General features: G+C 39.0%; 2 protein-coding genes across 5 annotated transcripts in view; one reads left to right on the forward strand and one right to left on the reverse strand.

Moving 5' to 3' along the window:
- The window catches only part of GRM1 (glutamate metabotropic receptor 1), a 180,428-nt gene extending 172,728 nt beyond the window's left edge, over positions 1–7,700 (reverse strand). Inside the window, exons 1-3 of one of the 2 annotated variants that reach the window (XM_079970862.1) lie at positions 6,533–7,700; positions 3,071–3,129; positions 1,683–2,934 (exon numbers count right to left, since the gene is read on the reverse strand). The gene's annotated coding sequence lies outside the window, so the exon portion shown is untranslated. Of the gene's footprint in view, positions 1–1,682; positions 2,935–3,070; positions 3,130–6,532 lie in introns of those variants that run through there. The other variant, XM_079970865.1, reaches the window with a different exon arrangement.
- A 105-nt stretch (positions 7,701–7,805) lies between these two features.
- SHPRH (SNF2 histone linker PHD RING helicase) overlaps positions 7,806–20,479 on the forward strand; it is a 42,802-nt gene continuing 30,128 nt past the window's right edge. Inside the window, exons 1-8 of one of the 3 annotated variants that reach the window (XM_079971235.1) lie at positions 7,806–8,061; positions 10,693–11,348; positions 12,445–12,574; positions 14,164–14,382; positions 15,501–15,582; positions 16,578–16,728; positions 18,098–18,203; positions 19,251–19,507. In XM_079971235.1, coding sequence (XP_079827361.1) covers positions 10,722–11,348; positions 12,445–12,574; positions 14,164–14,382; positions 15,501–15,582; positions 16,578–16,728; positions 18,098–18,203; positions 19,251–19,507 — 1,572 coding nt within the window. In that variant the 5' untranslated portion in view covers positions 7,806–8,061; positions 10,693–10,721. Of the gene's footprint in view, positions 8,062–10,692; positions 11,349–12,444; positions 12,575–14,104; positions 14,383–15,500; positions 15,583–16,577; positions 16,729–18,097; positions 18,204–19,250; positions 19,508–20,479 lie in introns of those variants that run through there. The other 2 variants (XM_079971236.1, XM_079971237.1) reach the window with 2 other exon arrangements.

Here is a 20,479-nt window from a genome sequence, read left to right on the forward strand (position 1 = left end):
CCTTCAGGTAGTGATAAAGTGGGATATCAAATCCAAACTCTTCTTCTCCCTACTTCAGTATCGTCTGCTCTGACTGGTAGTGGCTCTCCAGGCCAGGTACCAGGCAGGAGAATGTCTCAACCCTACTTGGAGATGCCAAGGATAGGCAGACCAAAGACCAGAAGGGAGAAGTTATATCTCTAGACCTGTCCAACTCCACCAGGTCCTGATTGTGGGATACCCATAAGCATCTGGTTGGCCACTGTGAGAACAGGATGCTGAACTAAATGAGACACTGGTCTGATCCAGCAGGACTCTTCTTATACTCTTAACCTGACCAACTCAACAAAGGAGGAGAGCAGTCTCCCCAAGTCAAAGCTAAAACAGGCCACTAATGGCCTGTCAATACTAGTGCAGAGATACTTCTGTCCTCCCTGTATCCTATCACACAGCACAAAGCAAGTCCCCTAAAGAAAGCAAGGATCCAGCATTTCCTAAATGATATATCCCATCTGCTGAGAAATCAAAGTCATATTCCTTTCTTTAACTAATCTTGCTAAATAAATTCTTGGTAATCTGCAGTCATCACAATCAAGACAGGCTCGTGGGTTTGTGTTGGTGAGTGACACATCTGTCCAGATGCTGCCACCCAGGGGCTGCTCTGATATGAGCCCCTTCCCAAGGCCGTGACAGTAAATTATATCAGAAATTCAAGTACAGACCAAGTACAGTACTCCCTTTATTTTTGAAAAATGAGGTTGCAAAAGTCTAAGGCGCCTCATTCAATCTTGAGCAGCATAACAAATACAGCAGAGCTGCTCTATTTGTAACCTGGTAGCCCAGTTTGGAAAATAAATTAAACTTTTGATTAAATCAATGTGTTTTAGATATGCATTTAAAATATGAACCTTCAGAAAGTTTACAGTATGAAAAAGTGGGAGAGAACCCTGTGCTTCCTTGGTTCATTTTGTTTAGTGATCATTAATACGGTAATTGCCTCATGAATACAACTGAAATAGCTACACTTTTCAAATTGCAAAGCACTTATTATCAGAGAAAACTGTGTCTCATTTCCATGTACTGAGGAAAATGTACTGTACCTATGTTTTTTTTCTTGAGAATTCTCCAGTATTTTTGGAGAGATTTTATTTTTTTAAAGCCAATATTTAGAGAGATAGTGGGGTATTGTTTTTAGTAACTTCATCTTTCTCTTGGTATTTTGCAGGGCTGTTACCTCTCTTCATGACTATTTGATTGAGAAATTGAACCCTAGCTTTTTTAATTTACCTGTTAAGATTTAATCAGATATCGTGGGAATACAAAGAAAGCTAGAAGAACTTAAAATAACAACTATCTAACTGTACATGAAAAATTCATGTATAGTTTTATGATCACCCCCCACTTTTTTCCCTTGTGGCTGATCTGCTATGAGGCAGTATCCTGTTTTACTCACTGACATTGGCCCTCATGACATTTGACTAACCTAAAAGGAATATTAATGTATACTTTATACTGGTTCTAATGGACCATACATTTCTTGCATTAACTATAGCAGTTTAGGTCCTGTTTTCTTTCCGGCAGCAATTCAACGAAACAGTATTACATTTAATCTCTATTGTCTGACATTCACTCATAGACTTGCTGATTCGGTGGCATTCAAAACAGTTTGCTTATTTATTTTACCATATTTTAAACCTACCCACCTCTTTTTCAGGCAATTATTCTCTCCCAAAGCAGCTTGCATCAATTTAAAAGAGTAGAGGAGCACTGCCATCAGGCACACAAAGACCCACAAGGGAAAAGAAGTGGATGGAAAAGACAGAGAAATGGAACATCGACTCCTTAAGGCCAGACTGAAGCAGTGGGCCATAACCAGGCATTTATAGTCACCTGTTTATAGTCATCAATTTATAGTTGATCTTCGCTGGCCAGTGTTCTTGCTTGAATAGCAGTTGATGGCTCTCAATGGATGGGGCCAGAACGTCATCTCATTTTGTTTCTGCAATACTAAAGCAGACTGGAAGTTGGAGCGGAGTGTTCTTTCTGACACAGAGGAGAAAGCAAGCTCCTTCTGTGGCCAGGGGATGGAGCCAGGCTGGCCACCCCCTTGCCACAAGGTTCTTCCGAGGAGCCTCCCAGTGGCCTATGGTGCCTCTTACACTGAATATAATCTTCCATCTACAATTGTCTGAAGCACCAAACGGAAGCTTTAAAACATAACTAAATAAATCCTTTCAATCCCATCCAGGGAGTATGTACAGACTTGTGATGTTTTCATGTCATGCAGACATGGTGTTTTCATGTCATGTTCCTGAAAGTGAATCACGGGGTGGTGCTGCGGAGGAAGTGTTTTGGACATTAACACAGAATGCACAGTGCTGTGTTGACAGCAGAAGAGAAACTCAGTCTGTTCACATTTTTATTGTACATGAAAAATATGTTAAGACACCTGTGTGGTGCCTGTACAGAGCCGAAGAGAATTTTTTTGAGAGAAAACGGATTTAGTACCACAGTGGAGATGGAAAAATATGAGCTTAGCTAACTCACACAATGGTTTTATGCATTTAAGATTAATTATGGGCACAACCCATACATAGCATCAGTGTGGTGTGATGTCATGCTAGGATGGGAGAAGCCAGTACAAATATATACTATATTATTGTTATTTTGCTATTGATGTTGATATTATTAATATTGTTTTATACACACACACATCACCCTTATTATGTGTATTTTATATACCACCCTTCGATGAAAGAGCAGAAGTCAGTTTAAAACACAGAACACAAATGTCAATACATAACATAATATCTGTACAATATAAAAATCAAAATGGTTACAATTGTCATAAAAAATATGTAATGGAATACAGATTTTTTTAAAAAGATAAAATACAGATTCTCATAACAGCAACAGCACAAACAAAAAGGAAGGAGAACATCATCAGCCAGGTATCTAAAATACAAAACAGTGCACAAATTCAAAATCGCCTCTCTGTCCAAAGTAGCTCTTAATCCCAGCCCCACACAGAAAATGACAGACACTCCGAGCTCTCGCCTGGGAGCTTTCCTTTTCTCTCCCAGTTTCTCACCCTGGGAGATGTTCACACTGTTTCTCACTGAGCGTCCTTCACTGAGGTCAAGCAGAAATCTGCCAATTCAAAGTCGGACAAAGCAGAGGCAATAGGTTCAGATAAGCAATGCCAGGCAAAAACAAAGATCACCACAGCCAATCACAAACAAACAACCACACCCTAGGCCAACCCCAACCTCTCTCACCACCAAAGGAACACAAGTGAACAGCAGAGAACTGGCATGAGTAACGCTGACACCAAACCCTACATACATTAAGCAAAATAGAAACATCACCACCCAACCCCCCCATCTCCCCCCCACCCCTTTTCTTCCTAATGTCTCAACAAATGAAACTGATTTGTAAAAATGTTACATGGAAAAAATACGAGAGACATTACACATACTTCTGTAAAACAAGAAAATCTTTAATAATAATAAGAAAAAAGCAGATAAGGGGTCAAGGCAAAGGCAGTTAGCACCCTGGACAGCTCCACATCACATAGATTGGAAGTTTGACAAGACAGTCTTGAATGCTGCTCCAACAACCAACAAAATCAGATTTATTGTATTGTTTTTAACACTTGATTGGGAGCTGCCCAGAGTGGCTGGGGAGGCTCAACCGGATGGGCGGGGTATAAATAATAAATTATTATTATTATGAATTATTATTATTTAGCCTTAACTGGACTGCAGCTTCCGCTGAGTAGCCAGCCTCGCCCCTGGTGGTTGGAATCTTGTTTGGGAGCCATTGACTCTGGCAGCTCAGAGCAGCGCAGGATTCTTCTATGATCTCTGAGCTGTCACCCTTAGAGTCTGAGAAAGGTGGTGCAACCTCTTGGGGCTGGAGAAATGCAGGCATCACCTGCTCCTCTGGTGATGTAACACCTGAAGAGACAGGAACAACCAAGACTGGTTCTGAGGAGAAATCCACCTCATAGTTGAAGGTATCCTCTGTATCCAGAGCCTCAGTCCCTGAGAAACCCTGAGTCACATGACACCATAACATTTTTGACACATTTAGCGAGTAAGTTTAGGAAGTTGAAGAATTTTGTTTTAGCATTCAGGGGTAGGTGGAGGTGAGGAGGAACTTGATCATTGTCCAGAGAAACCACCATTAAGGGACAATTATCTAGCCTGGTTTATGCAGCATAATTCAGTGGTAAAATTCTGGGGTAATAGAATGGACTGTACCACTTCAAAATGCAGGTGAAGGTATCAAATTTTTTTTAATGTAAGGGAACATTTAAAAATGGTATCTTCCTTCGCAATCTGAAGCAGACCCTCTCTGTCTCTGGGGTATTCCCAACTGACAGCTAGCAGAATAATATACTACACCCTCCTTAGGGTGTTCCAAATTGGCAGCTACTGGAATAATATATTGCTCCCTTCACAACAGTGACATGTATACTGAGCAGCCACAGACTCCAGAGAATTTAAATTGGCTTTGCAGCCACATTTTCAGGGGTATAAAATGCTTTCCAGTGGCACTTTATGGGCTGGCTTAGTATTTCAGTTATCTAAAGCCAAAATGCTCTTGAGCATAAAACACACACACTGCTTAAGAGATAGTTAACTCTTCACCTAATGAAATCATGATTGCTTTTTCAGAAATGAAATAAGACCACTTAATTAGATATAAGGCCTTCCTCTAAAGTACTCTTTCTTTTTCACTTAGCTCAAAGTGAATTAATTTTTAAACCACAACTTTTCAGACTGAAGGATGGAATTATTATCCTAATCGTAATAGCACCATTATGGGGTTCAAATATTCATAGAAATCACTTCCGGTGCTGCCGCCATGGTGAACAGCGGATCCCACGATAGCAGATGTCAGCCATGCAGTTAATTAAGGATAATCTGGGAGTAAAATCCTGGGCCCATTTGGATCACCATGTGTGTAGGCTCTCTGCATGCATATACTGGTGCACACAGAGAGCCTCTTCTCACATATGTAGGACACATGGGTGGTGAGGGTGGGGCCACTGGGTGTGTTGACATCAGGGCTATCTTGTGCACAAGCTCCTCACATGTTCTTTTAATGTTTATCTGAACTCCCCTATTGTCATAGCATATGGCATTTCACCAGCATTAAAAGACAAATTGGTAGCATTGTAAGACAGAGCTATTGCCTGTCAGCAGCTACCACAGTGAAATTCTATATTAATAACATTATGCAAAGACATTTCAAATATGGGATAGAAATTCAGTGTAGCATGGGCGCATGTGTTGATTGTGTATCTAAAAGAATTTTGGCCTCTGTTCATCACAGAGTCAACTGCCAGTGAAATCCTCTATAGCAGGGATAGGAAATTTATGGTCTTCTAGATGTTGCTGTACTACAATTCACATCATCCCTGACCACTGGCCATATAGTCTGGGGCTGATGGGAGTTGGAGTCCAATAACATCTGGATGGTGACAGGTTCCTCACCCCTGTATAATTTGAAATATTTATTTATAAAGAGATGGGTACTGAAAAGCCACAAAGCAGACATGCCCTACTACCCTACCGAGTTTAGCTCCATCAGCGTATATTACTCTATGTTATCACAATAATACACCCACTTTTAGGGTCATCTTGAAAAGCCTTAAGTATCCCGCTAAGTAACATTGCCCCAAATAATCTGGATCTTTCACTCTCAGACCAGCCATATAGGATCATTACTTAGTGTAAAAGAACATTATGAACATTGCCAGAAATCCTCTGCGATGTCTGGCGTGTTAGTATACAACATAAGCAATTAAACTGGAGGAAGGAAATGAAGGTGTAAAATCCTCTGGAGGTAATTTTCCCACTGGTTTATATAAAGTTGATCTCTTCACTGATCTGAAACTTAAGTACAGCAACTTTATGCTTGAATAGTTTTATAGTCTGCTGTAGTAAAACATCTCATTTATGCTGGGCTATGTTCCTGTCGGCAAATCTTCACAAGCTTTTGCACACTTTAATTAAATAATTATCGCCATATTCCTGTGAGCCTTGAAAGGTGTCAAAGCTGTTCTACTGAAGCAGACAGGTAGACGTTATTAAACGCCTTCTTTGGAAAAAACCGAGTGTGTTGGGTCACTGCAGTTATGTAGTGTCAACATTAACTAGCTGTATTTGTCTTCTAATCTTTCATTAAGGTGTTGTTTTTAAAAAGAAATTATTAAAAGTTGAATTCAACTGGTAAAATTAATGGTTCCTATTCAGTAACTGCAGAAAGGGTTGTAGCTTAGCAACAGAGCTTCTGGTTTGTATGCCAGAAACCCAAGATTGCCTACCATTTCCAAGTAGAACTGGGAATATTCCCTGTCTGAACCTCTGGACAGTTAAATCAGTAAGTGGAGATGAGAGGGGGTTAACCTCTGGCCCTTCAGATATTGTTGGACTCCATCAGCCCCAGCCAGCATGGCCAGGGATGATGAAGACAATACTGAACGTGATGGACCAATGGTTTGACTCAGCATAAGGTTATGTTCCTAACTAGTGAAATTTACTGAATGCAGCAAGGTGGTCATAGTACTTGTGACATCATGTCCACCTGCAACCCCACCGTAATATTCCTGCAATGTTCCCTTGATGTTCTACCAAGGTTGCATTTGCACAGACACTTTACTATTGGAACTTCTCCTAGATCTGTTGCTGGATGTGCGTCTACTTGTGATAATCCATCATCTTCCATTTTGCTCGGTATCCAGTGCATGCAGCACTGCTTCCATTCCACTGCAGTTTCAGTTCTGCAAAAACATTATTCAGCTTGGTGTGATGATGCCACATGACTGACAGGTGGGCACCAGCAAGGGTGGGCAAGAGAGAAGAGGCAGCATGCTTCCTGCATGCTTCCCTGCCGTCCTCAAACTTCCACCCCCCCCCTCCTTTCTAGGTTCAGGGCAGCAGCAGCCATTGCCTCCTTAGGATCACGCAGCCAGGGATGGTTTCTGCTGCTTCCCTTTGTTTGCTTGGTCTTTCTCTTTGGGTGGTGCAGCAGCAAGGATTTGGCTCAGCAGCAGGGAGCCAGAAACAGGCAAAAGGAAGAGCTATTTCTGCCAGCTGACCTGCTTTCTCTTCCTCTTATGAACCAAGGTGGGCAAATTTCTGGCTTGTTGTATCCATTTTGCTGTGGAACACCAATTTTTTTTATTTATTTATATGTTTCATAAAATTTCTATAAAGCTTCATTTTTGTTTTTAAAAAAATCCTAAACATTTTCCATACCAAATAAAAAAATAACATTATTGGTAAGAACAATTAAGACAATTAAAACCACTAAAAATATAAAAGCACACAAGCATTCTAGATGCATGGGTCTGCTCCCCTAAACAAAAATGTCTTTAGCAGCAGGTGCCAAAAAGAGTACAGTGAAGGCACCTGCCTGGCTTCAATAGGCAAGGAGTTCCAAAGTGTTCGCTGCACTACAAGATCTTTAAAAAGTTGCATCAAACTTAAGACGAAAAGACAGGGGTTGGAAATAATTTTAAAATAAGGCTCAAGACCTTCGCAGAACCTCAAGACCAACCAACACGCCCCAAACTAATCCCGGTTAAACCCATCACAGCAACCTAATCTGGGTGGACCGGGTCCTACAGCAGCTGTTGCGCAACCGTCTACGTTTGTCCTCCCCGCAGAAACACGGGATACGCCGGCTTAGAAAAAAGAAGGCACCGCGCACGCGCACATTCGCCGCTTCTCTGCCGTTGTGGGGGGTGGGGGTAGGTGGGTGGGTGGGCAGGCGCGTGCTAGCGCGAGAGGGGCAGTGGGCGGGGCCTCCGCGTCGCTCTCTGCTTCCGCTTCCTTCCTCCGTCCGGCGGGTGAACTTTGAGGGGAGAATCTTGTTGTTGTTTGGCTTTCCCCTCCCCCCACCCTCCCTTCGCTTCTTCTTCCTCTTCCTGGTTCGAGGATGGTCGCTGCGCTCCTTGGAGCTGCTCAGGAGCTCGTTTCTTCTGCCAGCCTCGCCGCCGCCGCCGCCGCCGGGCCCAGAAGGGGAAGCCGGGGAGGAGCCCCAAGGAGCTGATTCCAACCCTCTCAGGTGCGTCAGGCTGAGAAGAAGCAGCGGGTGGGAGGTTGCAGTTAGTGGCTTCGCCCCCACCTGTCGCTTACACACTTACACACTTACACACACATGTGTGTGTTTATAGTTTTATATATAGAGGGAGAGACAGCTTCTTCGTTGGTCTATGACGTGCAATAGGCCTTAATGGGGCGGGGGGGCGTTGTTACCGGCGCCTTGGCCTTGTTGGTATCCCTATTATCTGCATATTCTTATAATATGCACAATATAATGAATAATTCTCTTGCGGTTTTGTATCTCACTCTCCCCACCCCCCAACAGCCCCTCTTATAAGTTGTTGGGAGGAGCACGCTAATCTTCTCTCTCCTTCAAAAAACAAAAAATCTTTTTCTGGTATGTCATGTGCATGTACAGCCAGAGCTTATTATGTTCGTGATTTATCTGATAATGTAGTTGGAAACAATCGTAGAATATTTGTAGCATCTTTGTTTATAAGCATACAGTGAGGTGGAAGGAAGGGAATACCCCACTGTCTTTGCCCAGTGTCTACTCCACTTTGAAATATGGTAGCAGTAGTTACTAAACTGTAGTTTAGTAAGGATTCCAGATTACATGGTTTTGAATGCGCACATAAGAATTCTTTGCCCATTTCACTTCCTGTCAGCTGATGTAGATTAAATGACCTGAGTAACAGATGGGTCCCAGAGTTCTTAATGCAAATAAATATGTATCAAGTTTAGTTTGTATCTGTGGCATAACTTCTTTGTTTGATGTACATGTATTAATCATGGCTTTCATTTGTTAAGTGCAAATATGGTTGATAGTATATGCAACAAAGAGTCTTGTGGCATCTTAAAGACCGTCAGATTTATTATGGTGGTCTATAAATGTTTATGCTGTAATTAATTTGTTAATCTTTTAAGATGCCATAAGGCTTTTGGTGTGTTTTGCTCCAAGAGAGTAACACAACTACCCCTTTGGAATAAGTTTGATTGTGTGGCTGATTTCCTCCTTGAGACAAAATGTCATGTAGTGCTACCAACATTAATAGTCCTTTCACGAAGAGTTAAAAATACTGCCTGCATCCCTCATCTCTGCCTCCATCCCTCATCTGTCCAAATATTTTAGCTTTAAGGCAATGAGGGTGTGTTGTCGTATAAGGTGGCGTAAGGCAAATTCTGAATGAATGCCCAGATATAAGCTTTCTGAAGAACAGGGTTGTGGTTTTTTAAGTTGTTAATCAGTAGGTATTCATGTGTCCTTGTTGTCATATTAACTTGGTGATTAAAGCAAGTCTCTCATGTTCATAGAATCTTAGAGTTGGAAGGGATCTCAAGGGTCATCTAGTCCAATCCCTTGCAGTGCAGGAATCTCAGCTAAAGCATCCATGACAGATGGCCGTCCAGCCTCTGTTTAAAAACCTCCAAGGAAGGAGAGTCCACCATCTCTCTACTGTTGAACAGCTCTTGCTGTCAGAAAGCTTTTCCGAATGTTTATTTGGAATCTCCTTTCTTGTAACCTGAAGCCATTGGTTCAAGTCCTACCCTCCAGAGCAGGAGAAAACAAGCATGCTTCCTCCACCATGTGACACCCCTTAAGATATTTGAAAATGACTATCTTATACCCTCTGTCTCCTTTTTTACAGGCTAAATATACCTAGGTCCTTCAAGTGCTCCTCATAAGGTTTAGTTTCCAAACCCTTGATCATCTTGGGTGCCCCCCTCTGCACATGTTCCAGCTTGTCAACATCCATCTTAAATTGTAGTGCCCAGAATTGGACACAGTATGTCAAGTATGGTCTGAGTAAGATCCTTTTCTCATGCACTGCTAGTAAGCCAGGTGCCCCCCCCCCGTCCTATTGAAATTCATTTTGTTAGCTTGTGCCCAGTTCTCCAATCTGTTAAAGCCATTTTGAATTTTGATTCTGCGGCATTAGCTACCCCTCCCAGTTTGATGTCATCTGCAAATTTGATGAGCATCCCCTCAATTCCTTCATCCTATAAAGATGTTGAACAACAACGGGCCCAGAGCAGAACCACTTGTCACTTTTTTCCAGGATGACGAGGAACCATAAATGAGTACCTCTTGGGATTTAGACTATATCTTGGGTGCATGGTCTCCATCCATTTGTAATCACATGCCTATTTTTAAATAACACCATTTCATAATTAACTAGTCTTATATTTCGAGATGAAGGGTACAGATCCACTGGTGAATTCACCCTTTAGAGATGGTAATGTTTTGAATTATATTTAGAATTAGAAAACAAATTTGGAGGGAAGAATATTTAACTTGTGAAAATATTGTTGTTGTAAGCATAAACTGATTAAGATATATTTACTTTTTACTCAGGACTTACATTTTAGATATAATTTTGACAAGTGTTGTGGCTCCTTCACATGCTACTATTTATCATTCTTGCCTTGAAACCATTTGCAGTTAGAGATTAAACCACAGTTTCTGATCAAACCCCAGAATATTTTTTCGTGGGTGGGTGAGAGAGAGAGAGAGGAGATGGGACACAGCACTCATTCTCTGTTCAATAAACTATGGATTCTTACCTATACATTTGGATCAGCCTTTATTGTTAATAAACCAAAGTATACTAATCCATGCAGAAACGTAAATGGATGTCAATCTGTATTACAGAGATTAAACACTGCTAGTGAAACATAAAAATGAGTGGCCGTCGAAAGCGTGCTCCTCCATCGAGGATGAATGATGAGAAAAAGAAGCAGCTCTGCTGGAATATGCATGATGACTGTAAAAATGAAGTGATAGATTTGGATGCAGTGGATGAAGACCAACCTCTTGCAGGTACAAGCTCATCTTTTACAACAGATGTTGTTATAAATGATGATAGCACTGATGAAGTTTCGACGCTCAAAGTAAACAACCTAAAATCATTGAGCATTTCAACCATTTTGGATGAAGCAGAAGATTCCTGCCATCTCTTGACTTCTATATCCATACAGCTAAATATTGTGATATTTCCTTATATTTCTGATTCTAACTGGAAAACCTTACTTGGAGAGTTCATTCTGCAACCTCTTCCTGGTCAACAACTAAGTGAGAATGTCCATAAAAAGAGTTTTACATTGATGAGAGCAGAACCTTGTGATCATTTGCGAATCTGTATTCATGCAAAGAATGATGAGAGGGAAGAATCATTACAGAACACTTACCAAGAAGTCGTGTTAGTTGAATCATCTTTAAATAATGAAATGTTAGAAGACTTGATGTGGCTGCAAAAGAAGAGAGTAATTGTACTTTGTCAAAGATCCGGAGATGGCCAGTGCTTAAAGGTACTTGATTTACGTAATTAATAAGACTTCCTAACTGCTAAGAATAAGCCATTTATTTCGTACTTGGAATTAACATATTACGTGAACATATTACATATTACAGCACCATAATATGATTCAAACAGTACCCTTTCTGTTTGATTTTCAGAGAATTGTCTCTATTTACATTAACAATATGGTCATGCATATTTACTCAGAATTAAATTCCATTTTCATTATGCACATAATCCTAAATATGTGTAGGATTGCAATGTAAGATTGGTCCAATGAATATTAAAAGTAACCCAAATGCTTGCCTGCAACATGAACATTATAGGTAGTTTTTTTGGTAAGATTTAGTTTAGCATATCCTAGTATCCAGGAAGCTGTAGTTTACATTATAATCAGGATTACATGTAGATTCCCCAATTTATGCTTGACTAAGGCTTACATCTGATGGACTTTGGGCTCCCACAGAGAGCATTGACATTTCACACCTGAAGGTTTATGTTATTAGGGAAGTAGGATTATTTTCAGAGTTCTAAATGTCACTTATTTGCACTGTCTGCTATCTAGATTTTGGGCATAATTCAAACAGCAGTTGGCTGAAGGATTTATTGGTTACAGTTTTTGACTAAGAGCTGAGAGACCAGGGTTCTAGCCATGAAGCTCACTAGGGGACCTTGGGGCAGTCGATGTCTCTCAGCCTAGCCTACTTCACAGGGTTGTTATAAGGATAAAATGGAGAGATGGAGAACCACTGAGCTTCTTGGAGGAAAGGTGGGACATAAAAGCAAGCAAGCAAAAAATAAAATAAGGAATCTGGGGATTGGGTAGACTGTTTTTCGTTGGGTATTGTTGCTTTGATCCATGGCTGTGCTTATGGGAAAATAATTATAATGGAAAATCTAATAATGGATCTCCCACAAACATATCATTTGGTCCTTCAGCCACAAGTTGCCAAAGTGTTCACCTATTAAATTCAGTGGGGGGGGTTGCTCATGGGTAAGCAAGTTTAGAATTCCAGTTTAGTCACCAAAAAGCTTATGATCTTTTTCTCACATTTTTTCTCCTTTTCTTGCACGTTCCAAAATTCATCTAAAAATTACATTCACAGGTTGGAATGTATCTTCTTGAAGTTGGCTTAAGCAAGCTAGAATTCCTTAGTGATGGTGGTGGCAGAATAAAAAAAGCTAATCAACTTATTCAAAAACTGATGGAAAAATTCTACCACTTCATAATTCCAGGTAATCTCATTTGATAATATTGACACATATTAGTTATACCATTAAAACATATATATGAGTTTTGGAGGAAATGTTCTTATCTTGGTGTTACATTTAGGTGACCTTAATTTATCTTCTAAATACTGTTTCTGGAGTAAAGAAGGTTTTAGCTTCTCTTAATGTGTGGGAAGCAGAGCATAAATTATTTAAATCTGTCACATTTGTCGGTGACTTTTGATACTTGAGTAAACTGCACACATACACAGAACATTCTCTGGTAGAGCAAAGTAACGGGACATACTTCATTCAGCTCAGGGGTGAGGTTTCTGGAGATAATAAAGAAATGAAATGCCTGCCAAATGACATAAAGGTATATGGAAACGTGGCCTAGAGTTGGGTGTGCCTTTATATAAAGAGCAGAATATGTATGATTCAGAATCATGTAGAAATATATCCCTATATGTCCTGCACTATCATTCAATTGTTGGTCTAGGACTCTAGGCAATACCTGTGCTGTGTTGGTCAAATCTATGCTAATAATATTTATTCATATGAAAATAAGCAATAACTTTATTTGAAAGATAATGTTTTGACCTCCAGACTCTGTAGAGAACATCAGTCCGAACTACTGTACCCAAATGGTCAATGGTTGCACAATATTGCTAGAGATGTGTCATGTAAATTGGCATGATTTCTTTTGAAATTGGTGAAATTGTGCTGAGTAAATGAAACCGACAACTCTGTTTTGTGCATTTTTAGATGTCTATGTTTAGTTAAATATATGTATTATTGGCTCATAATGTGTAAAGTGCCCATAATGTGTAAAATAGTCACAATTCGCTTGTAGAGTTGAAAAAAAGTGATGATTGAGTATAGTGAATCAATGCATAAGTTGCACATTATTACCAGTGGAGACCCGCACAGAATGGCAGAGGAGAGTGGAAGAAAAATAACTTGGCCTTGCATTTTTAAATGTCTTTTGATTCTTCATTCTCTCCCTTCATCATCTGCTCAAGCCCTTACATGTTCCTCTTCCTTCTGCTCAACCCTATCCCTGTTCATAGTCACTCCACTTATTTTTCTTACTTTATACAGTGAGGGTGGGAAGTGGTTGGCTATTAAAGGATAGCATCTGGTTTTTTGCATCACAGCTGCTGCAAGAGGATTTGTTCATCAGTAGCAAATTTAATCAACACATTAATTATAATATCACCTTCACTGTTCACCAAGTACAAGGAAAGTATTGTGAATGAAATCAAGATTTTGTTTTTAAAAATTGTGAACTGATGTTGGTACTGTAAGCTTTTTAAATAATGCAAATAAATTATAATTTCTTAAAACAAACTCAGTACTTTAAAAATTGTATTCTGGCCAGTTCCTAGTATTATTTATTGGTCATGTGTTTGATCTTAAAAGAGAGCCAAGTTCTCTTCTTCCCTTCCAAGAACTATTTGGTATTGTACCTAAGATTGGGAACAACAAGGTACTGTATTAATATTTCTTAGTACAGGGATACTATTTTTACCCATTTGTTTTGTTACTTCATTGCAGTATGTTTAAGGTATTGCAAACATTACTGACTGTGAATCAGTGCCATACGGTTCTTTTAGATATTCTGGAGGAAGATGAGGAGGAATCCGATAGAGATATAGAGCGGCAAAATATTGAAGAGCTTTATGACTTTGTGAGGCATACGCACCAAAAAGAAATTCAGTTTTTGAAGGAGAACGTACAGCACTCTGCACTGATTCCTGTATTGAGGCCATACCAAACTGAGGCTGTAAACTGGATGCTGCAACGTGAGAACTTCAAAAATGTACCAACCAATGGCAAGTATCTCGAAAAAGGCAACATAAATATATATCTTGATTACAGTGATACTGATAGAAATTCATGATGATGTATTAGTTATAAGAAAGTCACACATCATTCCCCCCCCCTCAAGTAGCAAAAATTCAATGCCCTGCTTGTGTGAATAGAACTGCTTTCTGCTAAGGCAAAGTTGCCATTGAATACAACCCATTGTGCATCCTGACATGTTCATATTGCATACATCAGCACTTGGTTTATACACAACATAAGGGTTGTTTGTGTTTCTAACATAGCAGGTGTGGCATTAATGTGCATCACTTGGTTCAGAAGTGGCTAATTACGAATAGAACCCCCTTTAGGGAAATTTCATTCCCCCTCTCCCATATTTTTATTTTTGGCAATTTCCTTCCTAGTTATTGCTTATTTCCTTGATGCTGTAGGCAGGAAATGTATGTAACCTGAATCTTAGATTTTTCTGTCTGGAATATAGTAGGTACTCCATGTAAATTTCCATTTAGGGCAACTGGGATCTGGGGATGGCTTAAATGCTGGAAACCTTATGAGCTCTGAGAATTAGTTTCTGTAGATTACCTGTGATTCATAGTTCCTTTTTAATTTGCACGATTATCTTGAGAAGGAATAAAATAGACCTACCATAGCACACTAGCTAAGAGAGTAAGCTGTGGGTCAGAAAGTCTCTGGTTCATATCTAATCATGATCATAAACCCACTAGTTGGTCTTAGGCATGTACTTGGACAAGTTGTCCTTCAAGCTTCTTGATCTGTAAAACTGGGCTTAATAATGCTGGTTTACTTTATGGGATTACTGTAAGGATTTGTGTACGTAAAACACTATAAAGTACTAAGAGGTGGTGTTATCCAGATTTACAATCTGGTCATTTAAGGGTCTTGTAACTTATTTGTACTGGGTTCATTTAATCTTATAGAAGCTGAAGGGGCATTGGTCTGTAACAGAACATAGGGCTCGAGGGATTGTGGAATGATCAAATAAGATTCCTCGGAGCTTCAGTTTCTGTACTTTCAACTTTGAAGATAAGCGAAGAAGCAGTCAAAATAAATTTAAATCATATGAGTAGCATTTGTATGAATCTCATTGTTTTCTTCTTTCTCTCAGTAGAAAATGCACTCCACTTCTTATGGAGAGAGTTTATTACTTTAGATGGACTAAAACTGTACTATAATCCTTTTACTGGCTGGTAAGGATTATTGGTCTTATTATTACAGCCAAAGTGCATACAATTTAAGTAATTGTGTTTAATGCTATAAATATCACTCCAGCTCTTGTTTTATGAAAATGCCTTAATGTGACTATTTCCTAGATTTAAACAATAAGAAATTATATAAATATCTTTTGAATACTTCTGAAGATGAGAAAGGAAAATATGACAGAGATTGGGAAAGGAATTAAAACTGTTAGTGTGATTTCATAGACCCATAGAATTGTAACTTGAAAGGGACTCTGAGGGTCATGTAGACCAACCCCCTGCAACACAGAAATCTCAACACATGGTTCCCCATCCAATTTGAAAGCATATTGGATCCTGCTTCGTTTTGCAAATGAGCAGTTTTATTTAATTCTGTGCTTGATTGATAATGAAATATATATCGTTTCCTTTCTGTTCTTAAAAAAATGTGTAGGTACAGTGGTGCCCCGCAAGACGAACGCCTCGCAAGACGGAAAACCCGCTAGACAAAAGGGTTTTCCATTTTGGAGGCGCTTCGCAAAACGAATTTCCCTATGGGCTTGCTTCGCAAGACGAAAATATCTTGCGAGTTCCTGCGGGCTTTTTTCCCCTTTTTTCCCCCTTTTCCTAAGCCGCTAAGCGCTTATCAGCTGATCCGCTGATAAGCTGCTAATCCGCTAATAGCGCTAATCCGCTAAGCTGTCAATGGGCTTGCTTCGCAAGACGAAAAAACCGCTATACGAAGAGCCTCACGGAACGGATAAATTTCGTCTTGCGAGGCACCACTGTACTAGGATTAATGCAACTCTTATGATGGATTTTGTTATGTGTATATTTTAAATATTAGAGATTGGGTTGTCCACGATCCTTCTCCAAATGCACGTACTTCTAGAATGTTACCTACTTCAGAAAATGCCAATGTAGTCATTTACTTCTGTTAAATTTGTGATCAGAAATTATACATGCACATAACATGTTCTTAACTAGGATGAATCTTTGGTCTTCAGCATTATTCGTGAACGTCCAGTTGCTGGGCCTCAGTGGCCTGGAGGAATATTGGCAGATGAGATGGGCCTTGGAAAAACAGTAGAAGTATTGTCCCTTATCCTGACACACACTCGAAAGGATGTTAAACAGGATGCTCTGATGTTACCTGAGGTGAGACATTTGTAGTAGGTGTGGGAATGAAGCAAATGGTTCCAATACTCAAGAAGTGATTTGGTCCTTGCCGGGGTAGGTGGTGAGGGGAGAAGAGACCATTCTTGGTAGCAGAACATTGAACTAGGGGTTTATTAGAACTGCTCTTTTATGTTTATGTTCGTAATAAATTATTCATTTTTTTCATTTCCACAAGTCTTTAGTTTCATGTCCATCCATAATCAAATCCCATTTTATTAAAAATGGGGTGGGGGAGTTCTAAGGAGTTTAAGCATATCTATACAAAAACAAACATGGGACTGGTTGCTTAACAGTGTATCTTCAGCATTAATAAATACAACTTTAAAATCTTTGTATAAATTGAGCAAGAATTTACCACTTAGTCTCAGATTTATGTTGGACCAGATTGTATGCTTATTTTTCGACATACCTGATTTTTTTCGACTGAAGTCCTTACTATTATACAATAGATTACATGTTACCATCTAGAACCAAATGCCAAATTGGTCCAGAATTGAACCTCCTGAATTGAACAAATTGATATACAACCTACATAATCTGGTTGATCATAATAAATTTAGTATTAGACAATTTTAGAAGATACCAGAAGCACCAAGTTTCACAGAAGAGGGTTCATGAAAGTCAGGAAAATTGTTTTTGTTGGCAAAATTTATGCACTTCTCCCAGGGCCAAGCAAAATATACAGCATTCACTAAGCTAAGCTTAATGAGAGATGATCTTTATTTGTAAATTACTAGAACAACAAATTCCAGGTCAATGTACAACCTTATGTGTTTTTTTTCTATGTTTTGAAGACCTTGCCTCATACCTGTGCATTGCTGTAGCTCATATTCTATATACTAGGGCCAATCTGGTAAAAGCAAATTAATATTTTCTCTGTGCCCAGTCAATTTATTATTAACTTTTTCTTTTACTATTTTATGTTGGTCATTATCAAACTCTCATTTTGTCCCATGATGTCGTTCCTTTTGTACAAAGACTTCTGCTTATCTGGTGGAATTTCCCCTCTTCTCTCCTCCTGCACACCACCAAATTTTTAAATACCTTTAAATATTAGTTTTTCACTTCAGCTGGGATATCTGTTTGATATCACCAATCTTAACCATATTTTTAGTGAATTGTCACTGTTTGCTATTGCATTGTCACAGCAAGCATTACATCCCCAGCCTTAGTTTTTCTATGTGTTTTCAAAACCAGAGAGTCAGTAGTTAATATTCAAATATTCTTGGCATGCTTGTTTAAGATACATTAATTGTTCGTCAGACTCAGTGATGCAAATGTTAATTTTGTGAAGCAGGTCAGCATGGTAGCTGAACATAAATCTGATATTGTTAAAATTATCTCTTAGGGTTTTTTGGTAAACTTCTTTGTTCCGCCTCAACCTAGTGAAGGAAGCAAAAAGAAAAGCATAAAGAAAATGGAACTTAAATTGAAGGAAAAAGTGCACTATCCTAGTAAGTGTTCTTCAGTAGGTTTAATTTGCCAGAAGCAATAATAAGAAATATGTACCATTCACAGTAGAGTTGGTACTGGGTCTAAAGGCTCCTTCCTGCAGAAACATCTAACTAGACTACTTTGAATTTGTAGTGGTAGAACTTTGTTGAAAACAAAATATTTAAAAGTCTTACAGCACAGCCAGGCCAATATTTATTTGCCATTATACACTATGTGTATATACATTCTGCCTTTGTTTCCTACTATTCTTTGTACCAATTTGGTGCAACATATTTGCAGCTACATTTATTGCTACATAAAAATGATTGCAGAGATTGATAATATAATATAAAATAACTGACAGATCAGTACTGCAGGACATATTTCAGATTTCTGTATATTACAGAAGAGCCAAAGTCCACATATTAGCATTGCACGTGTTACATTTTACTTTGATACACAGATGCAGACATGGTTCCCATATCAGTAGGGGGACTCATTCAGATGTCTCAAGCATACATTAGGGAACACTGTTGAGTAGTTGTTGAGGCTCGCATGAGATCGAAGGAAAAATGGGTTGTGGTCTTTCAAAATATATATATATATCTTTTAACATGAAAATCATTTGTAGCATATATGTAATGAATAAAGCATTTACTACCAAGCCCCCCAAATTTATCTTTATTTATTGAGTTTTTAGTATATGATAATGATGCTTTTCACATCAGGTCCTAAATTGATTGCATGCAATTGAATAATTATGTTTAAGGGTTTCCCCCAAAAAATTATTTTAAATACTGCAATAGGTTCCTTTGATTTTGTTAACTTTTCCTAATAACTAGTTTTGCAGAATTGATTATAGATGAAAATTAATGTTACCTCAATAAATAAAGAATAGTCAGTGCTGCATTAGTATTGTATTGGATTTGAAATTGTCCATCACTTTGAGATATTTTTATAGAAAGTGATTCCTAAATAAATACATAAATACTGTTAAAATCTTAACATTATTTTGTGACCTCTTTTTGCACAAGTCCTTATCGTAGATATTTATGGCTTCACAATAGGTTTGCGAGTGATGCTCTTAACAGCTATAAAAGAAATGAATGTGAAGAAGGGAGCATCTATTGTGGCAATTTTTAAGTATGTCCATGCCATATACAAGTACGACACACACAGAAACCGTCGCATTCTTAAAAGGACTCTGGAAAAATTAATTGCAGAGAAGGTAGTGGAACAGGTCAAAGGTCATGGTCTTGCTGGTTCTTTCAAGCTGGGCAGAAACTACAAGGAACAGAAATTTTGTAATAAATTCAAAAAAGAGGTAACCTGGGAGTTTTTTTTTTAATCCATGGAGGGAATAATTTCTGTTTAAGTGTTTTGATACATGTCCATTATAGTAGTTTTGGGAATGGGAGCAAATGAGAACAGATCAGCTAAGTCAGTTTGAACAAGAGTTGATAGAATTCAGGGAGTAATCGCTGTATAGGAAATCTTATCTGGATTTGCCATTGGATATTTTCCGCCATCTGCTTTAATGACAGTAGTCTCAAAAGTTGTTGTGAGATATCTTCATATCAATCCCTGAACATTTTAATGGGTTGAAATAATTGCATGTAATTTAGGCCAGGGAGAACTGGGTATGAACCCCAATGGCTGATAATGAGGATGAATGTACTTATAATGTGCAGTAGATCTCTTGGGTGTAATGCTATTACACTGTTTAATGAATTACAGATGTGTTGCATTGTAGTTTGGGGTGTAGTTTTTCAGTGTTAAACTGCAGTGCTGAATTAGAGGACAAAAAGAACTGAAAATGTATAACGCACACATATTTATATATATATTCCTATATGCATTAAAATGTAAGATGTCAACACTCTGCAATTTGCATGGCCACTGATAGGCAACCTATCAGTGAGCTGTTTATTGGAAGGGGTGGGGTGCTGTAGCAGAGTTTAATGGGGAAAGCCCTTCACACAGTAGTTGGTCAGGTAAGGGTTGAGATATAAAAGGGTGTTGGGGTTGGTTAGGTGTGTGGGAAGGGCAAAGGGGTTGGTGAACAGAGCAGGGGTGGCAACCCCTAGTAAGTGTGTGTGTGTGTGTGTGTGTGTGTGTGTGTGTGTTTCTTTGTTTGGAACTCCCTTTAAAAAGTCTTGTAAAAGTCTACTCAGTATCCTGAAAGTGTGTTTTGTTCCAAACATGCACAGAATGCAGCATGCACATTGGGACTTTTCCAGCTCCCCTTCCCTTGTGCCTCCATATCAAGTGTTTGATTTAATCCAGAGTGTTTTTA

This window comes from Podarcis cretensis (assembly GCF_951804945.1).
Source record: "Podarcis cretensis genome assembly, chromosome: 3".
NCBI lineage: Eukaryota > Metazoa > Chordata > Lepidosauria > Squamata > Lacertidae > Podarcis > Podarcis cretensis.